Source organism: Macrobrachium nipponense, chromosome 42, assembly GCF_015104395.2.
Source record: "Macrobrachium nipponense isolate FS-2020 chromosome 42, ASM1510439v2, whole genome shotgun sequence".
NCBI classification, from domain to species: domain Eukaryota; kingdom Metazoa; phylum Arthropoda; class Malacostraca; order Decapoda; family Palaemonidae; genus Macrobrachium; species Macrobrachium nipponense.
This window is the reverse complement of record NC_061103.1, coordinates 52,830,202-52,853,681: the sequence shown is the minus strand read 5'-3', so window position 1 is coordinate 52,853,681 and position 23,480 is coordinate 52,830,202. Positions and strand designations below refer to the sequence as shown.

Genomic DNA, 23,480 nt, shown 5'->3' with positions numbered 1-23,480 from the left:
AGATCCGCGCTGGCGGGGCTGAGCTGGCGGCTGAGGTGGCGCTCGAGCGAGAGCCTGACGTGGCGCCATAGACGGAGTCAGGAAAGGAGTCCAACCAGGCGCCTGCAGTGGCGTCTGAAGAGGAGTCACATGGAGAGTCTGAGCCTGAAGAGGCGACTGCAAAGGAGCCTGCGAAGAGGACTGCACAGTAGTCTGCGGAAGATGTAAGGCGGTCAGGAGCGCATTCGGGGACGAAAGAGACTTGCCAAAAAGCTCCAAGATACTGCCTAACTTGGCATTCATCTGTTCAAACACCGAAGGTTGAGGATCCACCGACGTACAAGGCGCGGGAGGCGTAGAAGGATGATCCACAAACACGTCTGGAGCCGCAGGAGTTATGCGCTTGAGGAGGCTCTGGAGAAGGCTCCGAAGGAGTGTGCATGTTCGGCTTCTCCACTTCTATGAGAGAAGGGCGATAAATCGAAACCGCCGGAGAAAAAGCTTCAGGCTCCTCCCAAAAACTACAAGAAGGTTCGGCAGCCGCCACCTTCTTGGGAACCGCAGCAGGCAAAACTCGCGCGACCTTTTCAGCGGTCTAGAAGTCTTATTACGCCAACCTCTATAAGAGGAAAACATCTGAACTAGAGTCGCTTGACGAAAAACACTTCCTCGCAACACCTTTCCAATGGTGAGCGACAGCTATCCTGGGATACGGCTACAGGATTGCTTGAGGGGGCGGCTGCTCCGGGAGCAGATCCCGCTCGCCTCCCTTCGGTTTTCGGCATGCTCCTCCCAGGATCTGGGGAGTTTGACAGGGGCCTAGGACCTAGGAGAACGAATTGCGGGCCGAACAACCTACCTCCTCCACTACACTTGCACTAAGTAATTTATCACACTTAACTACCACTTCTTGCACTGTCTCACCCATTTTCTGCATAGTGGTGAGGAAAGAGACAAATTTCGAGTCCATATCGGCTCGTAATACTGACACGGGATCGGGATCGAGAGATACAGATTCGAGGGCAGGAGCAACCACTACGGGGTTAATAGGAACAGGATTAACAGAATTCAGAGGAATATCCTGGCTACTCACTAACTTAGAAGAAGATCTCTGTGAAGCCTTTCTGATTCTATCTTTTTCTAACTTTCTCATATACTTTCCAGTGCCTTCCACTCCTGAGATGTTAGAGACTTACATTCTTCACACGTATTCTCAAAAGAACATTCAACGTACCCATACAAACTAACACAAGTAGAATGAGGATCAAGTGAAGCTTTAAGAAGTCTAGTCTTACACCCACTACTACACACCCTATACTGAACAGAGCCGGTGTCAGACATCGTGAAGAATTCAAAATAATTCCTAAAAAGGACAACAATATCAAAACCAAAATAACTATAGCGCTAGCAAAAAGATCAGTAAACTCAAGGTACATCACCAAAAGGAGAAAACCAAGATGATCAAATCCAAATTCCAACCAGCAGAGGAACCGTGTTACCGGTTCCGACGGCAGGAAACTTCTGATTTATTGTTGGAATGGTTCCCGGTACCCGGTAGAGGGCGGGAGTAGAGGGATCACCTGTCAAACCATTAGCGCTACCGCGAATTTCAAATTCTGCCGTGACGTCAGGAGACGATAGCTATATGTAACCACCGGGTAAGTTATATAAGTGAAATTCTCATTTGGAGGAAGAGTCTTTCCAAGACCTCCTACGATCCGAAGGAGAGGTGCTTCTGTCTGGAGAAGAGTCATCGATTCCAGATACGAGTCTATTCGGATCTTGCCTCATGGAAGAATTCCGACTCCTGCCTCCTGGCTCTTGACTCCTGACTCCTGCCTCCTGACTCCTGACTCCTGCCTCCTGACTGATGACTCCTGCCTCCTGACTCCTGCCTCCTGCCTCCTGACTCCTGGCTCCTGCCTCCTGGCTCCTGCCTCCTGGATGGGTGACTCCTCACTCCTGGCTCTTGGCTCCTGCCTCCTGGGAGACTCCTCGCTCCTGGCTCTTGGCTCCTGCCTCCTGGGTGACTCTTCACTCCTGGCTGGAGCCAGACGCCTGATCAGCTCCTCGCAACTGATAAGAGTCTTGCGCTTGGATGACTCCTTACGTTTGGTTGACTCCTCGCTCTTACTAGGAGCCTCACTTCTAGTAGGAGCATCGATCCTGACGGCAGGTACCTCCACACGTCTGGAGGACCTCTTGATGGGAAGGGAAGTGTCTTTCCTTCGAGGAGGCTATTTTGAAAGCACTCCTACCAAAGACGATATCTGTTCCTGCATGGAAACTACAAATCTTTTAGTAACCTCCTCTTTATCCTCTTCGGGAGGAGGAGAAGGAGGAGGGGAGGAGTCCATGGGCTCCACCTCCTGACTCCTTCTAACTACGGGTGACAATATGGCTCTTTTTGCCCTCTTAACCTCCGAAGGAGACTCCTCAGGGAAGCATTCCGGGCTCGAGTCAATAGTCGGAGCCTTCCAACTCCTCTTCAGTGGTCGCGAGCGATCCGAATCCCTCCAATCACGTCTAGGAGACGAAGACCCCGACGATGACAAACACTCACGCAGGACGCTTTTACAATAGCGATCCCTGGCAGTCTGGGGTGTCACAGAACCTGCCGAAGGGACACCTGATCGGTGGGGATTCTCCACACAACCCTTCCCCTTACGGTTTTTGACATTCCTTCTCCTCTGGGGATGTGAGCTTGGAAGAGGTCTAGACCTGGGAGCGTTGTGGAGCCGACCAGATGCCCCCTCCACTACACTGGGGACACTCACATCACTGTCCACTGTAATATCACTAGCCTTACCTTGCAGAGCAGCCATTTTGTTTTCCATGATCTTGAAGGCTGCTTTTAGATCCGCAAGTTCTTTTGCCGAATCTACAGGATCTGCGATAGGTGAAGAGGCTGAAAAGGAAGGAGAAGTAGCAATTCTTACAAGAGGGGAAGATCCCAAACTAGGAACTAGTTCATTCGATCTAGAACTACTCAAACTTCTAGAAGAACTTTCCTCACTCTTTCTCTCTCTAACTTTTTCAAATAAGTAGTTAGATTCTTCCATTCTCTCTCACTCAAATTCTCACATTCCTTGCAAGTATTAGTGAAAGAACATTCATACTCCCTGCAACCCTTGCATACGGTGTGAGGGTCTACCGAAGCTTTCGGCAACCTCACCTTACAGCCTACATTCACACAACGTCTCACAACCATTCCAGTGTCAGACATTTTTAAGAAAAATCCAAAGCAAGTCCACAAAACAGTCCACAAAAGCGTATGCCAATCCAACAATCCAGATACGTCACCAAAAGTCGGTCAAGAAGATCAATTGCCGGTGAAAAAAGAAAATCCAGTCAAGAGGAACCAACAACAATGTTGATGGTCCGGGCGACAGAAGAAATCTGATTAGAAAACGGGAATGGTTCCTAGTCCTGCCACCCAAGGCAGGGCGGTAGATCACCTGACCTACCGGTAGCGTGTGCTGCGAAATTTGAATTTCTGTCGGGGACGACGGAGTCTATAGCTAAGTATATATCTGGCAGGGAAGTTGAATGTATAAAACAATTATTTTTTTTTGTTTTTGCTTTTCAGTAGGTTTTAATTTTTTTTCATTAATATCTTGAAAATCCAACATTGGAAACAGGTTATGTCAAAGGCATTCATGTTGATGAATCTACTTCTTTCTGTAAATTTGTAATAAAATGTACTATAATAATAATAATAATAATATGTTTTATTTCAGCTCGGGGCCATATACATTGAGTATACAAGATACAGACAGTAACATACACAATCTAGATACATGAGATATGATAAAATAGAAAAAGAAAATGAATAATCGGCACTTATCCATAATATAGCTGAGGTAGCATAAAAGCTAGTAATCATCATACTGGTAATAACAGTAATAATATTGGTGAGAAAAAAAAAATGCATTGCGAGTAATAACAGTTGGTGCACATATTATATAACTCAAATTTCAACTAGAGACCTTAGGTGGTTACAGTAGTCAGGTCCAGAGGGCTTAATACATAAATTAAATGTAAATAAAACTTTAACTTGATAGGAATCACAGTAATAATGAAAAATTAAAATATCAGCTATAAATGTAATAATGACAAAAACTGCAGATGACATCTTGCCAATACAGAGATTAAGTCCTTTAGGGACAAAGGCCTCATTTTCCCATCTTTCCCACAATTTAGATCTTCTTCTTGCTTCACTCCTTAGGATGCTTTGTATGAGCGAGTTGCTGCTGTTCTCACTCGGGTTACCAGACTGGACATTGTTCGCCTAACAATGATTTTTAAATTGTCCAGGTGGTTTTCAATGAACATCTGTGTGGCGGAGTGGTAGCGGGGAGTGTTTGTGAGGCGTCTCAGAATGTCATTGTGCACAACAGTGATGCGTCTCAAGGTCTCTTGGTATAGTTCGTCCAGAGGGAACACCCATAGATACTGTAGCAGTACGAGCGGAATAGAAGCAGTTTCACGTCTCGGTGACAGAAGGCAAACCTCCTTGCAATCATGTTGCCAGCTGCACATAGTTTACGACGCCTCTGTCAATGTCTGCCGTATCTTTTAGGTCGTCGGTGATAATGTGACCCAAATACGGAAATTCGTGCACAAATTCCAGCCGATGGTTTCCGAGGAAAATTTGAGGTTCTGCAATATGCTTAAGCGATATCGGGAGCAGCGACATACACTGGGTCTTGGTTTCGTTGTAGATTATATCAAATTCCTCTGCATATTGGCGGCAAGTGTCGATGAGTCGTTGGAGACCTTGCACTGATGGGGAATCAGAACCATATCGTCGGCGTAACAGAGGTTGTTTATAGTTGTTTCATTGACGGTGCATCGATTGGGAGCGAGTTCAGTTTGACATTCAAGTCATCTGTGTACGTATTAAACAGGTAAGGAGAGAGAATGCCCCCTTGCCGGAGCCCGTTTAGGGAGCCGAAGGTGTAAGATAACACGTTACCCCATTTGACACAGAATTGCTGTGTGGAGAACCAGCAATGTAAAATGCCAATTAGGTACAGGGGTTTGCCCCTTTTATGCAGCTTCAGGAAGAGCTTCAGGTAGTTTACTCTGTCAAATGCTTTTCTCACATCTACAAACAAAGGAAAATAGGAGAGGCTGATGATAGGTAGTAATTAAGCAATTCTTTCAGTATGTAGATGCAGGTGTCGGTTGAGTGGTTTGCTTTAAACCCGAACTGGTTGTCAGTGGTGTGTAAAAAGGGGAGAAGTCTAACTAGAAGAACAGACTCAAGTATCTTCGATGCGATCGTTGTGATTGCAATCGGCCGCTAGTTGCCAGGGTCAGCTGCATCCTTTAGCTTGTTTTTGATTAATGGTATCAAGTGAACTAAGAGTAGGGAGTCTGGAAGAAACCGGTGAATTATGCACGCATTGAATAGGGCAGCTAGCAAAATGTAAATTATCGGATGGCAGAGTTTGAAGGCCTCTGCAGGAAGACCATCACAGCCGGGCGATTTATTATTAGGTAGGCTGTTTATGGCATCGCTGATGTTACCTGGCGTAATACGGTCTGCAAAATGAAATTGAATGTTGTCAGTAAGGAGGTTATCTACATCCCTTCGGGAATCTTGATCATTTATGCAATTCAGGATATTGTTGAAGTGATCGCCCCACATACTTGCAATAGCTTCGTCTCCGACTGCTTCCCCTACTCTCTGTGATAGCTTTTTAGTTTTGGGATTTAAAGACTGGATATCTTTCCAAGATGAGGATAATCACAGATTCTAAGTTTCTAGAACAGTTGCATCGGCTCTTAGTTGTTTTTTCATTTAGCCTGCAGTGCTTAAGAGCAAGTTTGAACTGCGCTCTCGCCTGTCTCATTAGCAATGCAGTGTGCCCTTCCCTGGGGCTACCATTTTGCCTCCACAGTAAAAACATTTCTCGTGAGTATGTATACAGATCTTTAACCAAGTCATTCCATCCAGGTATATTACGAGAATTACCTTGACGAAATCTGTAGGCAGTCCTGCCCGAAGCAAGCAAAGCGGAGATTATGTCGAATAGAATTCATTCAGATCCCTCTTGTGGTGGTCATTTCTACAATTTGTGTTAGTACAAAGTAAGGCGTCTGCCGGTTGAACTATTGACCGCAACCTGGTTTCCGTGGTCGCCCTAAAGTCTCTGGTTTTCTGTTGGTTTTTAAAATCCCAGTTTACCACTGGTGGTCGATCAGTTAGGGGTTCACGGTAGGGAGGGTTGGGGTACTGAATGACACCTGTAATGGGATGTGATCGTAGCCCGTTGCAAGATCATAGCGAATATTGCAGGTCATAATAGAATCATGAAGTTGTGGAGATGTGATGCAGTGGTCCAGCCAGGAAGTTGTAATAGCGTCCGCTCTATTATGTACATATGAATAGGAGGAGGAGGAGGAGCATTACATCGCTAATTTGGAGAGCATGATTTTGACAGAAGCGTGTAAGTTCATTATAAAATTGTTTTGTGGGGTGAGAATTAAGGTCCCCGATTATACAAATATGATCAGCAGGAGAATCATGAATAATACTGTGTAATTCCCCTAGGATCATGCAGTAATGATCAAAATTATTGTTATTTTCCCATGGCATATAAACATTAATAATTAGGATAATCGAGTTCCCTACTGTCACTTGAAGCCCCAGCAATCTGTCACTCCTGTAGGTCATCACCTTTATCGTATTGTCTAACGATTTGTGCCACAGGAAAGAAAGGCCTCCTTTTCGGGCGACCGGCTAGGATTTGATCTGTAAACTTGCATCGATGAAGTCGAGAAGGTTCTGTAGTCTTCATGAATTGAATCGCATATGGCAAGGTCATGTGGCCAGAGGAGCGTTTCTTGCAGTGCAATAATGCCTTTGAAGTTTTTGCAGAACATGTTTAGAAGAGGAATGTTCCGCTTGAGGCCAAAGATATTCCAAGAGATTATGTTTAATGTATCCATGACTACTCACGAAGATGGGAGATGAATGCGCTGATCATTTGGGTGGATGGGGGGTTAGCCAGGGGGAGTGGCAGTCACTCGCCGTGGGGGGTTGGCTGGCATTTGCGGTGGAAATGACCCTGGTTGGAGTGTCAGTAAGTTCCCCTGGGGGTGGTTGATCCCGGATTAGTCTGTATCTTGAAACTAATATATTAGGACCGAAATTCTCGCCTTTAAGAACGTCGAGGTGTTGAAATAGGCAGGTAATCCTGTAAGCCACTTTATGTTTAATCCTGCATGGGATTTCGTGAGAGATGAGTGGTCAGAGCCAGTGAGAAACTTGACTCTCTCCACTATGGCATCCAGCGTCACCGATGAGCGCAGATTGTGAATTACTACGTGGCATCTCTTCTCAGGTGTCGGGTGAGGTGAAACACGAATGTTGGGCTCCGGTCCAGCGGCCAAACGGGAAGTTCTTCTCTTCTTTCTGCTTGTTTGTATCTGCCAGCCGCCAGACCCCTCATGATCAGTTTCATCTGCATCTACAATGGGGGGTTGGGGGGGAGAGATAGGGTGGGGAGGATTACGAGGGCTAGTAATCATCACCGGGGATATATCTTCCACCGGAGGCACTGGGGAGGGAGAAGAGGTTTGGGGGTCAACAGTCCCCTCGGAACGGGGCACTTCCGTGTTGCTGGGAGGCGAGGAAAAAACTGGATGCCGCATTCGTAGGAGTCTGGTGGCTATCTGTGCGATTGTCTATCGATCCTTGCACTCCTTTGATCGCATCCCAGATCCGTGTGAGGTTATTTGTTTCACTGTTTTTAAGACTGTTTAGGGATTCCTGTAGTCCTTTGATCACGTCCCAGATTCTTGATAAATTATCATTTGTCTCCTCAATTTTTCAGAGTTTTTTTCCAATTATTTCTGAGAGAGATTTACTGTTTTGAAGGCATTTTCTGCAGTGTGGTACACCGCAGGTAGGCTTAGGTCAGCAGGGCCCTTTGGAGGCAGGTTGTAAGGGTCATCGGCGTATATTTCCACCGAGCAGGTCCTTAGCCACTTAGTGATATACGATATTTTTTTGTGAGAGGACAAGTTCTTCGCGGATCGCTCCTTGAGAATGCTCTCTGGTGTCAGATCTTTGCATTTCGTATATGCAACGTTGATTTCCTCATCGGAGAAGGCATCGCTGACAGATTGTATAGCGGACTCGACGTCGGAACGGTTCGATTGGTATTGAATAAAGAAAAGACAATTGTTCGCGAGTACGGAACTTGTGTAAGGGGCACAGGCACCGGTAGGTGCCAGGGTCACTTGCGCAACGGTTGGAGGTTGGTCGGGTGACATTTTTGCGGTAAGGGAGGGGTCAAGCACTAACACATACACTGCATTCTTTTACCCATTTCCCAGGACCAATAGGCCTCGAGAAGCTGTGATTTGAAAGATTTCTAAGGCACTGATTGGAGCAGAAAGAATATTAGAATATCTGCTGTTGCACAACACTCTCCGGCTTACACGCCGGGTATACGTGGAGACACTATTAACACATTGCTTACTATAAGAGGTATAGTCACCAATGGCGAAAAACCCTACTGAAGTTATTGGATTTTAATTAAGACTCTCAGTCAGTCACATTATCATTCCAACCTCTACTCTTGTTATATATATCATATTTTTATATAATTATAATTGTAGCATTTAAAAATGGCATAATTAAAAAAAACCCAGCTTGCTAGTATATTAAAAAATTTTTTTTTTTTGTCAAATTTACTATATTTTTTATGTTAGTAATAAGTTTTATTTATTTGTCACAAAATTGTTCATATTACTTCATTTTTATTTTTTCCAAATTGATATTATTATTTTTTGTTATAGTATTAAATTGTTTTCATTGGTTCACTTGGTTTTTCTTCTGCGAATTGAGTCAATAATTCAATTTATAATTATTACTCTAACTTCACTTGTAGTTATTTTTATTGAAGGATTTCTATGATTTGTAGTACTTTTAGGATTTGTAGTATCTGTAGGATTTCTATGGTTTGTATTATTTGTAGGACTTTTGTAGGACTTTTGTAGTTGGAGGCTTATTTCTACCATTGGTTTGGCATCATACACCTAGAACATGCATTGTAACCCAGGAAATAAATCATTTTTGGTGAATATATTTGAAGAGCACTGGCGTAACCCGGGTATGGACTCCCTTGTATTTGGACCATGGGGGCATGGAGGGAGGGGTCCCTTGTAGGACAACATTCAATAATTAGGTCGATAGTTTGTCTACAGGGATGCAGCAGTAAGTTGCACGAGGCCGATACAAGTATAAAATACACAATTTATCAAGATTTGAGCTGAAATACATCATAACATATCAGCTATATCAAGCCTGAAGAACATTTGAATGTAGATTTGACATAGCTTCTGTTATTATCTGTTCTTGTGTAGTGTTACATCTAAATGTCATTGGCTACGTAGCCAATGCCTTGTTACTAGACCTACTCCTGTCTTACTAGAGAAGTCCAGATTAATGTCGTTCGTTGCCAAAATGGTTCTTTATTTGTTCTTCAACACAAATAAAACCCTACATCCTTTACAGAGCCATTTAGTTTTACTTTCAGACAAGGACATTAACTACCAGCAGAGGGTAGGTAGGGAGAGCCTTGAACTGCTTATTTATAAGCAGGGTTTACGTAAGGAGAGAGAGAGAAAAAAGGACACTTACTGGGGGAAGCAGACGGATAATGAAAAGAATTATTAACATTTTCACTTACAATTTTATAAGTGAATAAAAAATTACATTTAAATTAAGCTTAGAATTACAAATTACATTAAATTATTACAGAAAAATGCTATGAATAATATTACACAGGGATAAAAATATTGAGAAGCCGACTGAATAAAATTCAAGTCACTTAATTACTTAATAAAAATAATCTATCCCAAATTTGAATGTTTCTCAAACCACTTATTTAAGTAATTAATTATTTAACTACTTTTTTGGACGCCTGCTGTCACTTAGGTGGCCCTACTCAACCCAAATCTTTGTTCAGTAATTAACAAAGTAGACCCTCCAATATTCTCTTTATTAAGTGATTAATTTAACTTTCCCACTCTTTGTTTCATGTTGAAATTGAGAGGAGTTTTCCTCCTGTTACACCTTTCAAACCTTTCTATTCATGTCGATTTCCCTTTCAGCGACGAATGATCTCGTAGGACAAATTCATCATAGGTCACAGCATTTGACCTATGACCTGGATTCTGCACATTCCATTCCGTAAGGAAAAGATGCTTTTTATCCAGCAGTTAATAGGCCGATAGCCCTCGCCACTTGCATCCTTATCTATGCTACCCCGAGGGAGCTCTTCCAGGGGGATTCCTCGGGGTAGTGTTCTAGTGCCAATCTCTTTCGCTGTTTCTCTAAGGGGGTTCCTCAACGCAGTGTCACCCATCTGCCACACTGGTACTGTATTTTTGTATATAGCTAGTATTATTTGATCTGGTAGTAATGTACAGTGCAATTTTACTGTACCTCTGTTTGAGATCTCTTGAATGAACCTTTTAGTTACCCTGTTTCCAGAGTGCTTTTGCTGGCCATGCCTTCTTTAGGTTTTCTTCCAACCACCTATTTGACGTCTTATCCTACATATTGTTGTAATGTATTCGTGTTCTTTTATAAATTTTGTGTGAACATTTATTATATTTAAGGTTATTTAATTTTGGTATTTGTGGCCTGCAGAAGTGTTTGAGTGATTCCTTGTTTCATGCGGTAACCTGGACTAACAGTAACTGTGTAAATCATGGTGTTCTTTTATTATTAAATTGTTAGTTTTTGCTCGAGTTTGAAATTAAACCTTACTTATTAGATTCTATGATGTGGTGGACCTTCATCTGTCTCCTCAGAATGTGCGAAAATGAGAAGCTGCGGTTGCATTCGGTGCAGGAGAAGGGCTTCTCGCCCGTGTAGGTCCTCATGTGGATCTCGAAGTGGCTGAAGCCGGTGGAACGGTGCTGGCACACGGAGCAGGTGAACACCTTCTTCCCGGCAAGTGCTGGGTCTCTGCCTCTGTCTGCATTTCCACGGCTTTCCGAAGGCCATTCTGGTTCTAGCAGTTCCCCGCATGAGACAAAGGGTATCTCGGGAATGTCCTTTGGAGTCTCGTTCGTCTGTACGTCATCATCTCCTTCCTTAATCTCCTTAGCATACTCTTCGTCGCAGCTTAGTGGATCTTTCTCAAGTTTGACTGAGGCCGTGCATGGATACTTCACATCGATCTTATCAGGATCTATGAATTCTGGCTGAGCCTCCGGCTCTGCCTTGATTTCCACGCAAGGTTCCATGAATTCCAAGCTGTCGGCGGCATCGACCGCAGGTAGGTCATCTTCCACAGCTTCATTTTCCTGTTTGATTGAAGACAACTTTACATGACCTCCCAATTCCATCTTCAAGAGTGGGCTGCCCAAAATAATGTGCTGGAAGTCCTTCTCCTTCTCCAAATTGTTTAAAACAGAGACCTGTTACACTTACTCTCTGTCATTAGCTTTCACAAATTTCCATGATTAAACTGTCTTCTCGTAATCAACATTACGTAAAGTAAAACCATTAAGTTAGAAAGTCTATGTATACATCAATCTTCTGTGGGTTTGTCAAAAACAGAGTCCTGTTACCCTCACTCTCCCTGTCATCAGCTTTTATGATTCTCTGCCATTAAAATAATGCTAATCTCCTGAATCAATCTTCCATGACAAATCAAAGGACAGACAAAGGCATTTTCAAACTGGGTAATGTTCAGTAATGTCAAATGCAACATCCATTCGTCAGAGACATAATAGTATTTTAACATTAATTTTGTAGCATTAAATCTTACCCATTTCAACATTCAGTCTTCATAGATTTACACGTCAGGATCTCGCTCGCGAGATTCCATGCGTCACCCAAGTAAGAATCTGAAATGAAAAAGAGAATAAATTTGATTTGCAGAAAAGAAGACGACATGATATAAGTTGAAAATATGATCATATTTGCACTATAATAATAATAACCTTAATTTACAAACTGATGAGAGCCATCTCCCAATTAAAAGAAGGTATTGTGGATTGTTTCACTGTATAAATATTACTGTCAACATTTTGATTCTAAATACATTTTCAGTTAGGGGTTAGTGCTGCCCTAAGTGCACATCACACCGTACTACAATGAAGGTATTATTTAACAGGGTTCTTTGTGGCAGCCCTTCCTTCCTTCCTTCTTTCGGCCATCTTACTTTTCCCCTCAATCCTGTCCTAATAGCTGTAGCTGTTCCATAATGGAGGAAAAAAAACAGTTCAGTAATTCTGCTGACAACTATCCCTGCTAGCAACCGCCATACAGAAGTGTGGGGGCCATGACGTCTCTTCCTCCCGACTTCCCTTTGCAATTATATAAATTTTCAAAATAACATTTATTTTCTGGGCTCAGTTCGTGTCGCTGCGTGAAATAATCCTTAAGTTCATTATTTCTAAGGTAAATGATGCTAACATATACCAGAGAAAAAGCAAATTCAGGAGGATGTCAGTATGACTGACTCGCTCACCCTAAATAAAAAGAGGGCGTTGGTATGGTATCTGGGGCGAGTGAGACCACTACCACGAACCTCTTGCCATTTAGAATTCTCCCACACCAAAATCCCCCTCCTGAGAGAGCCGACCCACAGGCGGGAGGCGGCAACTACTACTACTACGCCACGCACCATGCCGACTGTCGCGCCTCTGGTGGTCATCCTTTTTCATTAGCTTATCTAGGTAGCACGTGCCCATTTTTACTCTGCTTTTGTGTTATTTCGTTGGATTTACTTCAACCATGGAACGAGCAGCTATCGCCGCAGCTAAGTTAAGTAACCCGAAAGGTTTGGATTTAGTTTTGTCAGCCAGGGATCCTTTATTACCGTTTTTTAGGTCTGAAATGGTCACCTGGTCTGGCACATGGCGGCCACGGCTCGCCTCGTGTTTCGGTTAGATTTCTCGGTCCCCTATACGAGACATCTTTCTCAGAATTTTACCTTTCATGGGTTTTGTCACGTGCTACACTAGTTCCTATTATCTTTTACATCGTATTTAGGGAATTCAAACCTATACCTTTGATCTTAGTTCATGCATGCATGTTTCTTTGTCTAGGTGGGTAGGCGCTAGAGTGATTATTTTATTTTCTTCTGGTCCGCATCCTGGCTATTGCCCTCCTTTTTTACGTGTCGGCTAAGGCTAGCTTCTGAGTAGGTTCGGCTTGTTTTTCCTTCGGGACTTAGCCTTCTTCTCCTGGATATCTCTTTCTCTCTCACTCGTGTATCCCTCTTTTCCCTCCTCTCCTTTTTATTTTTTTTTCAATGTAAATGTTTTATTTATATTTATCATTTTTATTGTATTAGTTGGGTTTTAGCGTTTAGGGCGACCAGTTTATCCTAGGCGGCTTTGTTGCATTAGATCTCGGTCTATCTACTGTTTTGTTGCATTATTGCCCCTTGGTCCTCTCTAGCCCACGTGGTCTAGTCGGTTTTGTTGCATTATCACCTCTGGTCCACATGTGATCGCGTGGTGTCTCTGGTCACCCTAGTCCCAGTCCCCTTCCCTCCCTCCCGGGCAGAAGGGGGGGGTCTGTCCTGGCTCGCTTACGGTCGCTATGGCAACCATCCGAGCACCTCTCCCCTCTCCCCCCAGTCAAGGGAGTCACGGGAGTTTGGGACAGCTGAGAGCACTGGTGGGCCGGATGTTCTCTCCTCGGGCTCTGGGGGAGCTCCGGCGTGGTCGGGAGCGGGGGTTGGCCACCCCCCCTCCGGTCACTTCGGTTCTTCTCCGGCGTACCTTGGGCCTGATTTCTCTCCCTCCTCTCCTGTTGTTTACCCTTTCGTCAGCGGATGGAGCACCTGCTAGCTATCCGGGTGTACCTTCGGTTGTCGGGGGGGTAGCTGGCGGAGTGGGAACAATATCAGTTGGTCCTACATGCTTTCCCTATTTCATGTATCCCCTGCGTCATCCGGCGGAGCGCTTGCTTGCTATCCGGGCGCTCCTCTAGGTTATGGCGGAGCTACACGCTCCACTATTAATGTAAATAAATTTTTCTAGTTTAAGTAGAGGGCATCCTCTCCCGTTCTCCGGCGTGGTGTACTACTCCTTGAAACTCATTATGGGTGTATGAAAACATCTGGTTGGATCATACTCTTCCCTCCGGTGTACACCGAAGTTCCCAACCAGTTTATTAGGTCATAGACCTTCTTCCACAAGGAGTTCAGGGGTGGATTATGCCCAATAACTTTAAGCTACTCCGGCATGCAACGGAGTATCACAGTAGCCCTGTGAGTGTATAACATTGATACTTATGTATCTTTTCACTTACAGGCTACTAACTGTCAGGAGGCGGGGTGCAACGCTGTCCTCCAAGACCCCTGTGGACATGAGGTCTGTAGGACACGCTCCCTGCGCTACCCGCCACAACGAGCTGATCGTCTGGCATCACGAGGCTTGTACCATCTGTTACGACTTGGTGAGCCAGTTTTTGGACGGAGTAAGTATATACCGGTGTCAGGTTCGTTCCTTACATGGCATATACTGTCACATATCTTAGTCTTAATTCTAATATGGTCATATTTATCATTGTTAATGATCCGTCCTCGGGGCTTCGTTGTAAGGATTACAATGACCCTCTTTTCCAGGCTGCCGCCGTCAAGGAAGTCGCGTCGGCTACCCTGCGGGCCTGGGTGGGAGGCTTCGGCAAAAATGCGCCGAAGGGACAGCCGTACATGTTGGATAAGAAGTTGGCTGTCCTGATCTTCCCAGGCGGGAAGTCGACGGGGTATGTGGACCCCACTGCGGCAGCTCCAACAATCGCGAGCATACAGCAACAGGTGGAACAAGCCCTAATCGAAGGAGGAGGCCAGGACATCATGGCGGACGTAGCAACCTTAGACCTTAATTTAGAGCCAATGACGGTAGGTGCTGAGGATTTATTAGTTGAGGTAGGTTTGTTGGGCGCCCAAGGGCTTCCCTTGGGTGCCTCTGGATCTTCTTCCCCTGTCCCTTCATCTTCCTCCTTCCAAGGCTTTACGGGATCTGAGATCCCTACTAGTACGCCTGCTGCATCTGTAGTCCCCAAAGTCAAGGGGCACAGAGAGCAGAAGACCCTTCAGAAGACGTCGTCCAAAAAGATGTCATCTTCTTCAACCTCTCGTAAGTCTCCGGCTTCCCATCCCGGAGCAGAGAAAGCGAAGTCCTCTTCTTCTTCGCACGCGAAAGGGTCGAGAGGTAAGTCCTCTAAGGAGAAGGCCCGCGCTTCCGTCGAGCCAGTACCTTCTCCTGCTGCTACTGTAACTCCTCCGGTGACTCCTGCCGGGGCCAGTACATCTGGTACCTTCAATCCTGCTGCATTTTCGGCAGGAGTCATGCAGCAAGTAGGAGATTTGGTTGGATCGATGAGCACGAGATTCGAACAAATGTTCGCCCAAATCTCCACTTCGCTAAACCAGTCGGGACAATCAATTCAGAACCTTACTGAACGAATGTCCGACCAGGAGAATCGTCTGGCAGGCCTGAACCAAGCACCTTAGTCCAACTCCCCGGTAGCAGGAGTGGACTTGCTCAGTTGCCAGATTATAACACCCTTCCTTCCTTCTCTATGAATAATCCTTGGAGGGTAGCAGCCTATGCGCCCTACAAGGCGGGCATGATATCAATCCCGGGACGATGGAACTCGAAGGATCGAGGACTTCGAGTTCCATCCAGCCGGCTTACAGCCTCCTTTCATGGGTTACGCTAGGCTGACAGAGACAGCCTTAAATAGAGAGGACAAGATTCCCAGAGAGACAGTTTTGTATAGCTGGGATCAGGCTCAAAGGGAATGGTTACATTGCCTGGAGGATTGGGGACTGCACAAAATACCAGACTTCAGGCATTCAAGAGTCCCTTCACTATCTTTGCACAGAGGAGGAGCACCACTCCCCCTTTACGACCAAGATAGCTGAAAGCACCTTGCAGGCTGTTATAAAAGATGAACCCCTTCCTCAGCTAAGGGAATCAGACCCTACGTCTCCACTCTTCCCTGCTTTTGGTGATTTGTGGGAAAACCTACCGGCCACTTTTACGGTGAGAGGTTACCCAGGTTGCCGGACAGCCTCATTCAAGCAGAATTTGAGGCGAGAACCAGACTGGGCAGGACACTGAACACTCTGGTTATGACGGAAGTGGCTGCTCTGACTTATGGTACGGAGCCTTTATTTAAGCTCCTAGCCAAGTCACAGACGCAAACCGTACAAGCTGACCTGTACCAGTTTGCATTGGCAAGAAGGAACTGCCGGAAGCATGTCCTTCAGGAAGCAACAATTCGTCACGAACCGAATAAGTTGCTTTCCTCCAATATCTGGGGGGCGGACCTCCTCTCAGAATCAGTAGTTAACGAGGTCCAACACGAAGCGACGAGGCTTAACCAAAGCCTCAGAGCTCGTTGGGGTCTCTCTAGTAAGAGGAAACCCAAGAACCTTTCCTCTTCTACTAAGAAGTTAAAGAAAACGAAGAGGTTCCAGCCCTACCAGAAACAACAGCAGCAACACTTTGTACAGGCAGTTCCGGTTTCTCAGCCAGGACAACCGGCAGCAGCAAAGGGACAAAGCCAACCTATTCTCCTGTTGTCCCCACAAGGTCAGCCCTCGACCTCTTACGCTGTTTCCCCGGCATTCAACCCAGTGTTTGAAGGCAAAGCTTTTCAAACCTTCAACAGGTTCGCTAGGGGAAGCAGGGCTAGAGGTGCCTTTTGGCAGCGAGGTGCAGGAAGAGCTACCAACAGAGGTAAGCACTTCCGTGGAGGATGCAGAGCTCACCCCGCACAACAGCAGTGAGATCTCCCAGGTAGGAGGGAGCTGTTCCTCTTCCGCCACAGGTGGGGGTTCAGCAGCTGGGCACAGAGCATTGTGTCCAAAGGGCTGGGGTGGAGTTGGATCAAAGGTCCCCCTCCACCCAAGTCATTCCTTCAGCTACCATCAAAGGAATTGGCAGATTACGCAGAGGAGCTCCAGAAAGGCGTTGGGTCGGAATCAAGCATTAAAAGGTTTCAGGGGGGAAACGCTTATCATCGTGCCAAAAGAAAGGCCTCATCAAAAAAAGAATAAATCTTAACTTGTCCCGGCTAAACTTATTCATTCGTTGTGACAAGTTCAAAATGCTGACCATCTCGCAGGTGCTGACCTTACTTCCCCATGGGGCCGTCACCACCTCTATCGATCTAACAGACGCATACTATCATATCCCAATTGCGAGACACTTTCGCCCATACCTAGGCTTCAAGCTGGAGACCAGGCATTCTCTTTCAAAGTGATGCCCTTCGTGGGCTGAACGTAGCCCCCCAGGGTATTCACAAAAATAGCGGAAGTAGTGGTACAACAACTGAGATCACAAGGGATAATGGTAGTAGCGTACCTCGACAGGCTCACTCCGGAGTCTCGTTTTCAATGGCTCGGCATTCATTGGCGGAACTTGACCTCCCACCATAATCTGTCAATTCCTGTGGCCAAAAGGAAAGAAATAGCCAAGTCAGTAAGGCAATTCCTCAAGAACAAATGAGCATCAAGGAGAAACCAGGAAAGGATCCTAGGTTCACTCCAATTTGCGTCGGTAACAGATGTTCTGTTGAAAGCAAGACTGAAAGACATAAACCGAGTTTGGCGCTCAAGAGCAAATGTCAAATCTCGGGACAAGTTGTCAGTAATCCCGCAGATTCTTCGCAATCATCTCCATCTATGGGCAGAGACAAAGAACCTGTCCAAGTCAGTTCCTCTTCAATATCCTCCCCCGGCGTTGACCATTCACACAGACGTCTCACTAAGCGGGTAGGGAGGATATTCTCAATTCAAGAAAGTTCAAGGAACTTGGTCACCCCAGTTCCGCCAGCTCCATATAAACGTATTGGAAGCCATGGCAGTATTTCTCACCTTGAAGAGGCTTCTTCCAGCAAAGAAACTCTCATGTAAAACTGGTCTTGGACAGTGCAGTAGTGGTACACTGCATCAACAGGGGAGGATCCAAATCAAAACATGTGAACCATGTCATGATAGCCATTTTTTCCCTAGCAAACAAGTACAAATGGCATCTATCCTCCACCCACCTGGCGGGAGTGAGGAACGTGATAGCAGACGCCCTGTCTCGATCAGTTCCCCTAGAATCAGAGTGGTCCCTGGACAACAAGTCGTTCCAGTGGATACGCCGGAGTGTTCTGGGTCTCCAAGTAGATCTTTTCGCATCTCAAGCGAACCGCAAGCTACCTTGCTATGTGGCCTCCAACCTGGACCCTCTGGCATATGCCATAGATGCCTTGTCCATAGACTGGAATCAGTGGAAGAAGATATACATCTTTCCTCCAGTGAATCTTCTTTTGAAAGTACTGAACAAACTCAGGACTTTCAAGGGACAAGTAGCTCTAGTAGCCCCGGACTGGCCCAAGAGCAACTGGTACCCTCTGCTTCTGGAATTGGGTCTTCAACCTCGACGGATTCCCAATCCCAAACTATCTCAGTCAGTACAAATGAGGACTGTGTTCGCTTCCTCAGGAATTCTCAAAACCCTAACTTTATGGACTTCATGAAGTTTGCGGCTAAAAAAGATGCAAATATCGATCCTCAGAATATTCTTTTCTTAGAATCAGATAAGAGAGAGTCAACTTTGAGACAGATGATGCTGCTGTTAAAAAGTTAGCATCTTTCCTAAGGGAAACAAACACCACAACCATGACAGTTAATTCAGCTATATCCTTCTTCAGATCTTTATTTGAAAAAGGATTAGCAGCTAGCACTATTACCACTAATAAATCAGCTTTAAAGAAAATCTTTCAATTGGGTTTTCAAATAGACTTAACAGACTCTTATTTTACGTCTATTCCTAAAGCTTGTGCTAGACTTAGACCTTCTGAAAGGCCTAGTTCAGTATCATGGTTTTTGAATGATGTCCTCAAACTGGCTTCAGACACTGACAACTCTTCTTGTTCATTCATAACGCTACTAAGGAAGACGCTTTTCTTACTGAGTCTGGACTCAGGAGCTAGAATTTCAGAACTGTCGGCTCTTTCCAGAGATGCAGGACATGTAGAATTCCTCCCTTCAGGAGAGGTTTTGCTTTCCCCAGATCGTAGTTTTCTGGCAAAAAATGAGGATCCTTTAATGAGATGGGCCCCTTGGAAAGTCATCCCTCTTCCTCAAGACCCTTCTCTTTGTCCAGTGATGACCTTACGAGCCTTTCTGTCTAGGACATCCTCTAGGTCCTCAGGCCCCCTCTTTATGAGGGAAAAAGGTGGCACTATATCAGTAAAAGGCATTAGGCAGCAGATCCTTTACTTCATTAAACAAGCAAACCCTGAATCATTCCCTAAAGCCCATGACATCAGGGCAGTAGCCACCTCTATTAATTATTTCCAGCATATGAACTTTGACGATTTAAAAAAGTATACTGGCTGGAAATAGCCGACAGTTTTCAAGCGTCACTATCTAAAGTCCTTGGAATCTCTAAAATTTTCAGCAGTAGCAGCGGGAAACATAGTTTCCCCTGACACTGCACAGTAGTTGTAGTTGAAGATCCAGATCTCCTTTCTACCGGCCTCAACTGATATTTCCCCTAACCTACCATTATGCTCTATATGGTCCTTTAGCCTTAGCTGCTTATGATAATGATTATGGTGGTGTGTCCCTTATTTTTTTGCTAGGGGCACCCACAACTTTGTTGTATATTATGATGTTTCTGATTGGTGTTGTTCCCCTTATTTTTATGCTAGGGTAGCACACCTACTTGATTAATGTTTCAATTTTGAGTATAATTTTGTACTTAGTGAGTAATTTTCCCATATAACTTGTAACTCACTAACATAGATAAGTTATCAATCCTAGTATAAGTTTAATTCTAAGTTAACTATAAGCCTGGTTTATTTATTTTAAGTTAACTTTTCTGTATGATAACTTGTAAGCTCTCAATAATTTATATTTGTTTGTTTTACTTCTTAGTTTCATTGAGACCTTCCTCTTTTGCTATTCAATCTTGTGCTATTTCTCTGGTACTATTTCACGCAGCGACACGAACTGAGCCCAGAAAAGGGATTTTGACGAAGGAAAAATCTATTTTTGGGTGAGGGTTCGTGTCGCCCAGTGAAATCCCCCCCTATGCCCTGCAGCCCAAGATTGGCATCTAACGACAAGAATGACCACCAGAGGCGCGACAGTCGGCGTGTGCGTGGCGTAGTAGTAGTAGTTGCCGCCTCCGCCTGTGGTGGCTTCTCTCAGGAGGGGGATTTTGGTGTGGGAGAATTCTAAATGGCAAGAGGTTCATGGTTGTGGTCTCACTCGCCCCAGATACCATACCGACGCCCTCTTTTTATTTAGGGTGAGCGAGTCAGTCATACTGACATCCTCCTGAATTTGCTTTTTCTCTGGTATATGTTAGCATCATTTACCTTAGAAATAATGAACTTAAGGATTATTTCACTGGGCGACACGAACCCTCGCCCAGAAATAGATTTTTCCTTCGTCAAAATCCCTTATTTGGATACTTACCTACTGTTTAAGTTAGCTATATCTCCCCGCCAATTAGGCGAGTCAGCATTCAAACAAAAAACTGAATGGCTTCCCGGATGACTGTCTAGTTTACCTGTTCTCCATCAGCATGTTCGAATGTTTTAGCTCTTGTCAGAATTCTCCTTGACAGCCCACTAAGTTGTGGGCAGGCTGGGGTGGGTCTACTTTAACAGTAGGTCAGTATCCAAATAATAAATTTTATTATGAAAACTTATATTATTTGAGCTGAATCTTACTCCTGGAATTTATTTTAATTTCAATCTTACTTATATTTAATAAACAAAACAATTATTTAACAACCAAAACAACTTACATTAAATAGTAGATCCACTAATAAAACTTTGTGACATTGCCGTACATTACCTTTTTCCCTAGACATGGCCAAAGATACACAATAATGTAAAGCACTTATCACAAATGTTGACGTTGACGTATTCCAAAATTGTCGTTGTCTTGGAGTTACAACGTTCAGTTTTGTTCAGGGTTAATTTCCTATTATAATGTAGATGCCGGCCTTGCTAGTGAGTAACTCTTATTGTAACTGTTCGCCGTGGCTGTGGTAACCTCCGAGGTAATTTACTTCTTACCTTTGACAGGTACATATACACGCCGACGCGCGAACTTAAGGCCTATTAGGCAATTACTAGTTTAAGTAATTTAATTCATAAGTTTAATTTTATTATTCATTTTACTTATCATTAACGCTAATAGTTACTATACTAAGTAGCATTAAGTTATTTACTTTTAATTTATTAAGAAAAATAGATAAAGCTTCGAATGAAGCTAAGGACCGAACGGTTATTCCCCACAGTCGGACACAAATATCAATCCTTTCTGATTTCTAACATTACCTACTGTTAAAGTTAGCTGATTCCCACACTAAGAAGAGGATGGTGGCTAGTGCAGCTAAACAAAAATCCACTCAGGCATTCAAGCTAAAGGTTTTTTGCATGATATCCCAAACATTCTCACTGATCTGGAATCCTTGGTGGATTTTATTACCACCAGAAGTTGGATTCCATTCAGGGAGCAAGGCTCTCATACACAGGCAGCAAAGAGCAGCCTTGCAGAGAAAACCGCTTCGATTCAGCCAAAATGAAACACAAGCAGTATGAAGGACCCCTGTGGCTGGGTTCAAAAGCCCTATAAATAACACAGTCCCAAAATTAAAAAAATACCTTTACAATATAAAGGTATGCTCCTATACAAAATTTGTACCTTCACGCTCCCCAGAATATTAAAACCAGGGATTTAAACAAAAGAGCATAAAGAATTGCTCTTTTTTCGGTCCAGGAAAAGACTACCCACTACTGGTAGTGGATTAAGGGCTTTACTGTTTCCAAACACAATTCTGTATACTTAGGGTAGTGAGCGGGTAAAAACCAAATTGTACTTCTACTGTGCCACATCAATCCTATTCTGGAGTGACAAATTGACTTAAGGGGGCCGGCCAGAACCCCTATATATGGTGGTATAGGGCGAAAAATGCAAAGTCGTGAAAAAATTCATGGAGCTTCATATGGCAATTGAGATTACGTATACGAAATATTTCGTCAAAATTCCTCTTACTTTTGTAGTTACAGGGTAATTAGTAAACATAACTCAATAAGCCTAAAACATTCATCCGTACAAGAAAATGCAATATTTCTTCTGTTATCGTAAATTTTGATAATTATTGGCAAAGAAATTGTGAGAAATGGCATCTGTAGAGATTCCGTGGCTCGAAGAAGCGTCTGAAGTGAGTATCTGGTTCAAGCATGAATCAGTTGGATCATAGACGTCAAGTAGAGTACACGTTCGAGTTTCACCTCGTGACATTCGCTTGCTTTTACGTATGTTTATGTATGTTTCGGCAAGAAGTTCATCATGCCAACGAGGAAAAGACAAGGAAAACATCTCGCTAACATACAGACAAAGAAAAATCGCTCAAGTATTATTACAGAATATCATAATATACGCGTAGTTAGTGAAGAGAGAGGGGAGGGTTGTCTAGTAACGCCCCCTTCTTGCCTGACAGCACACGTCACACTGTGCCCAAGGCTACGATCTTTGAGCAAAGAGATCTTCATTTATGATAAATAACATAGTTTCGGTTTTTTAATACCCAAAATGGAATATGAAATTCATAATAATCATGATTTATTAAATTGTCTTTGTAAAAAGAGAGTACACCTTCGAGTTTCACCTTTGACATTCTCTTGCATTTACGTTTGTTTATCTTTGTTTCGGCAAGAATGTCATCATGCCAAAGAGGAAAATACAAGGAAAACATCTCGCTAACATACAGAAGAAAATTCGCTGTAATAAGCCGAGTTAGTGAAGGGGAGAGAGGGGGTTACGTAGGAAGGAGTGCCCCATCTTGCCTCAAGCAGTGCCCCAGGCTACGATATATGAGCAAAGGGATCATCATTTATGATTAAATTATGATAAATAAAATAGTTTTGGTTTATTAATACACAAAAAAGAAATATACATTCATAATAATCATTATTTATTAACACTGTCTTTATAGAAATACGAAGGAAAACATTGAACGCCCGTATCTCAAAACTATACTTATTGACCTTCAAAATCTATCTCCTCACTTAGTTTTGAAGCTATAACATTGGAATTTGGTATATAACTCAGAAAGACATTATAGAACAATCAAATAGAGCCCTTTTTTCCAATTTTTGTTTCGTCTTTTTTTTATAAATTTTTTCTCGTGATTTATAGGGTTTATTTTTTTACCATATTGAAAAATTCATATCTAGCAAAAAAATGACTTATAGAAAAAAACTCTCCATTTGATTGGAGGTCGACATCAGGTCTAATATATGGTAGTAATTCCCAGGTCTTAATATTAAATATCAAGGGAGGAGATAGAATTTGAAAAATGGTTATTTTCGGGATATATTGCCCTGGCGTCACAAAACCGAAAGTCAGAGGTGAAAATCATATGCGGTTTGGAGATGTCCCAAGTCACCTTATTAAGTGGTATGATGTCAAAGTCCTGTC

At 43.8% G+C, this 23,480-nt stretch overlaps 1 protein-coding gene and 1 pseudogene across 1 annotated transcript; both read right to left on the bottom strand.

Annotated features, from left to right (window-relative positions):
* LOC135213390 (oocyte zinc finger protein XlCOF6-like) overlaps positions 1-23,480 on the bottom strand; it is a 119,691-nt pseudogene that overhangs the window by 68,920 nt on the left and 27,291 nt on the right.
* Positions 10,771-11,358, bottom strand: LOC135213389 (early growth response factor homolog 1-like). Its single transcript, XM_064247366.1, has one exon. It carries the CDS (start codon positions 11,356-11,358, stop codon positions 10,771-10,773), a length of 588 nt encoding a protein of 195 aa, XP_064103436.1.

Bases quoted from the DNA above. Each gene is read 5' to 3' on its own strand.
- LOC135213389 (XM_064247366.1), bottom strand. From the start codon at position 11,358: ATGGAATTGGGAGGTCATGTAAAGTTGTCTTCAATCAAACAGGAAAAT.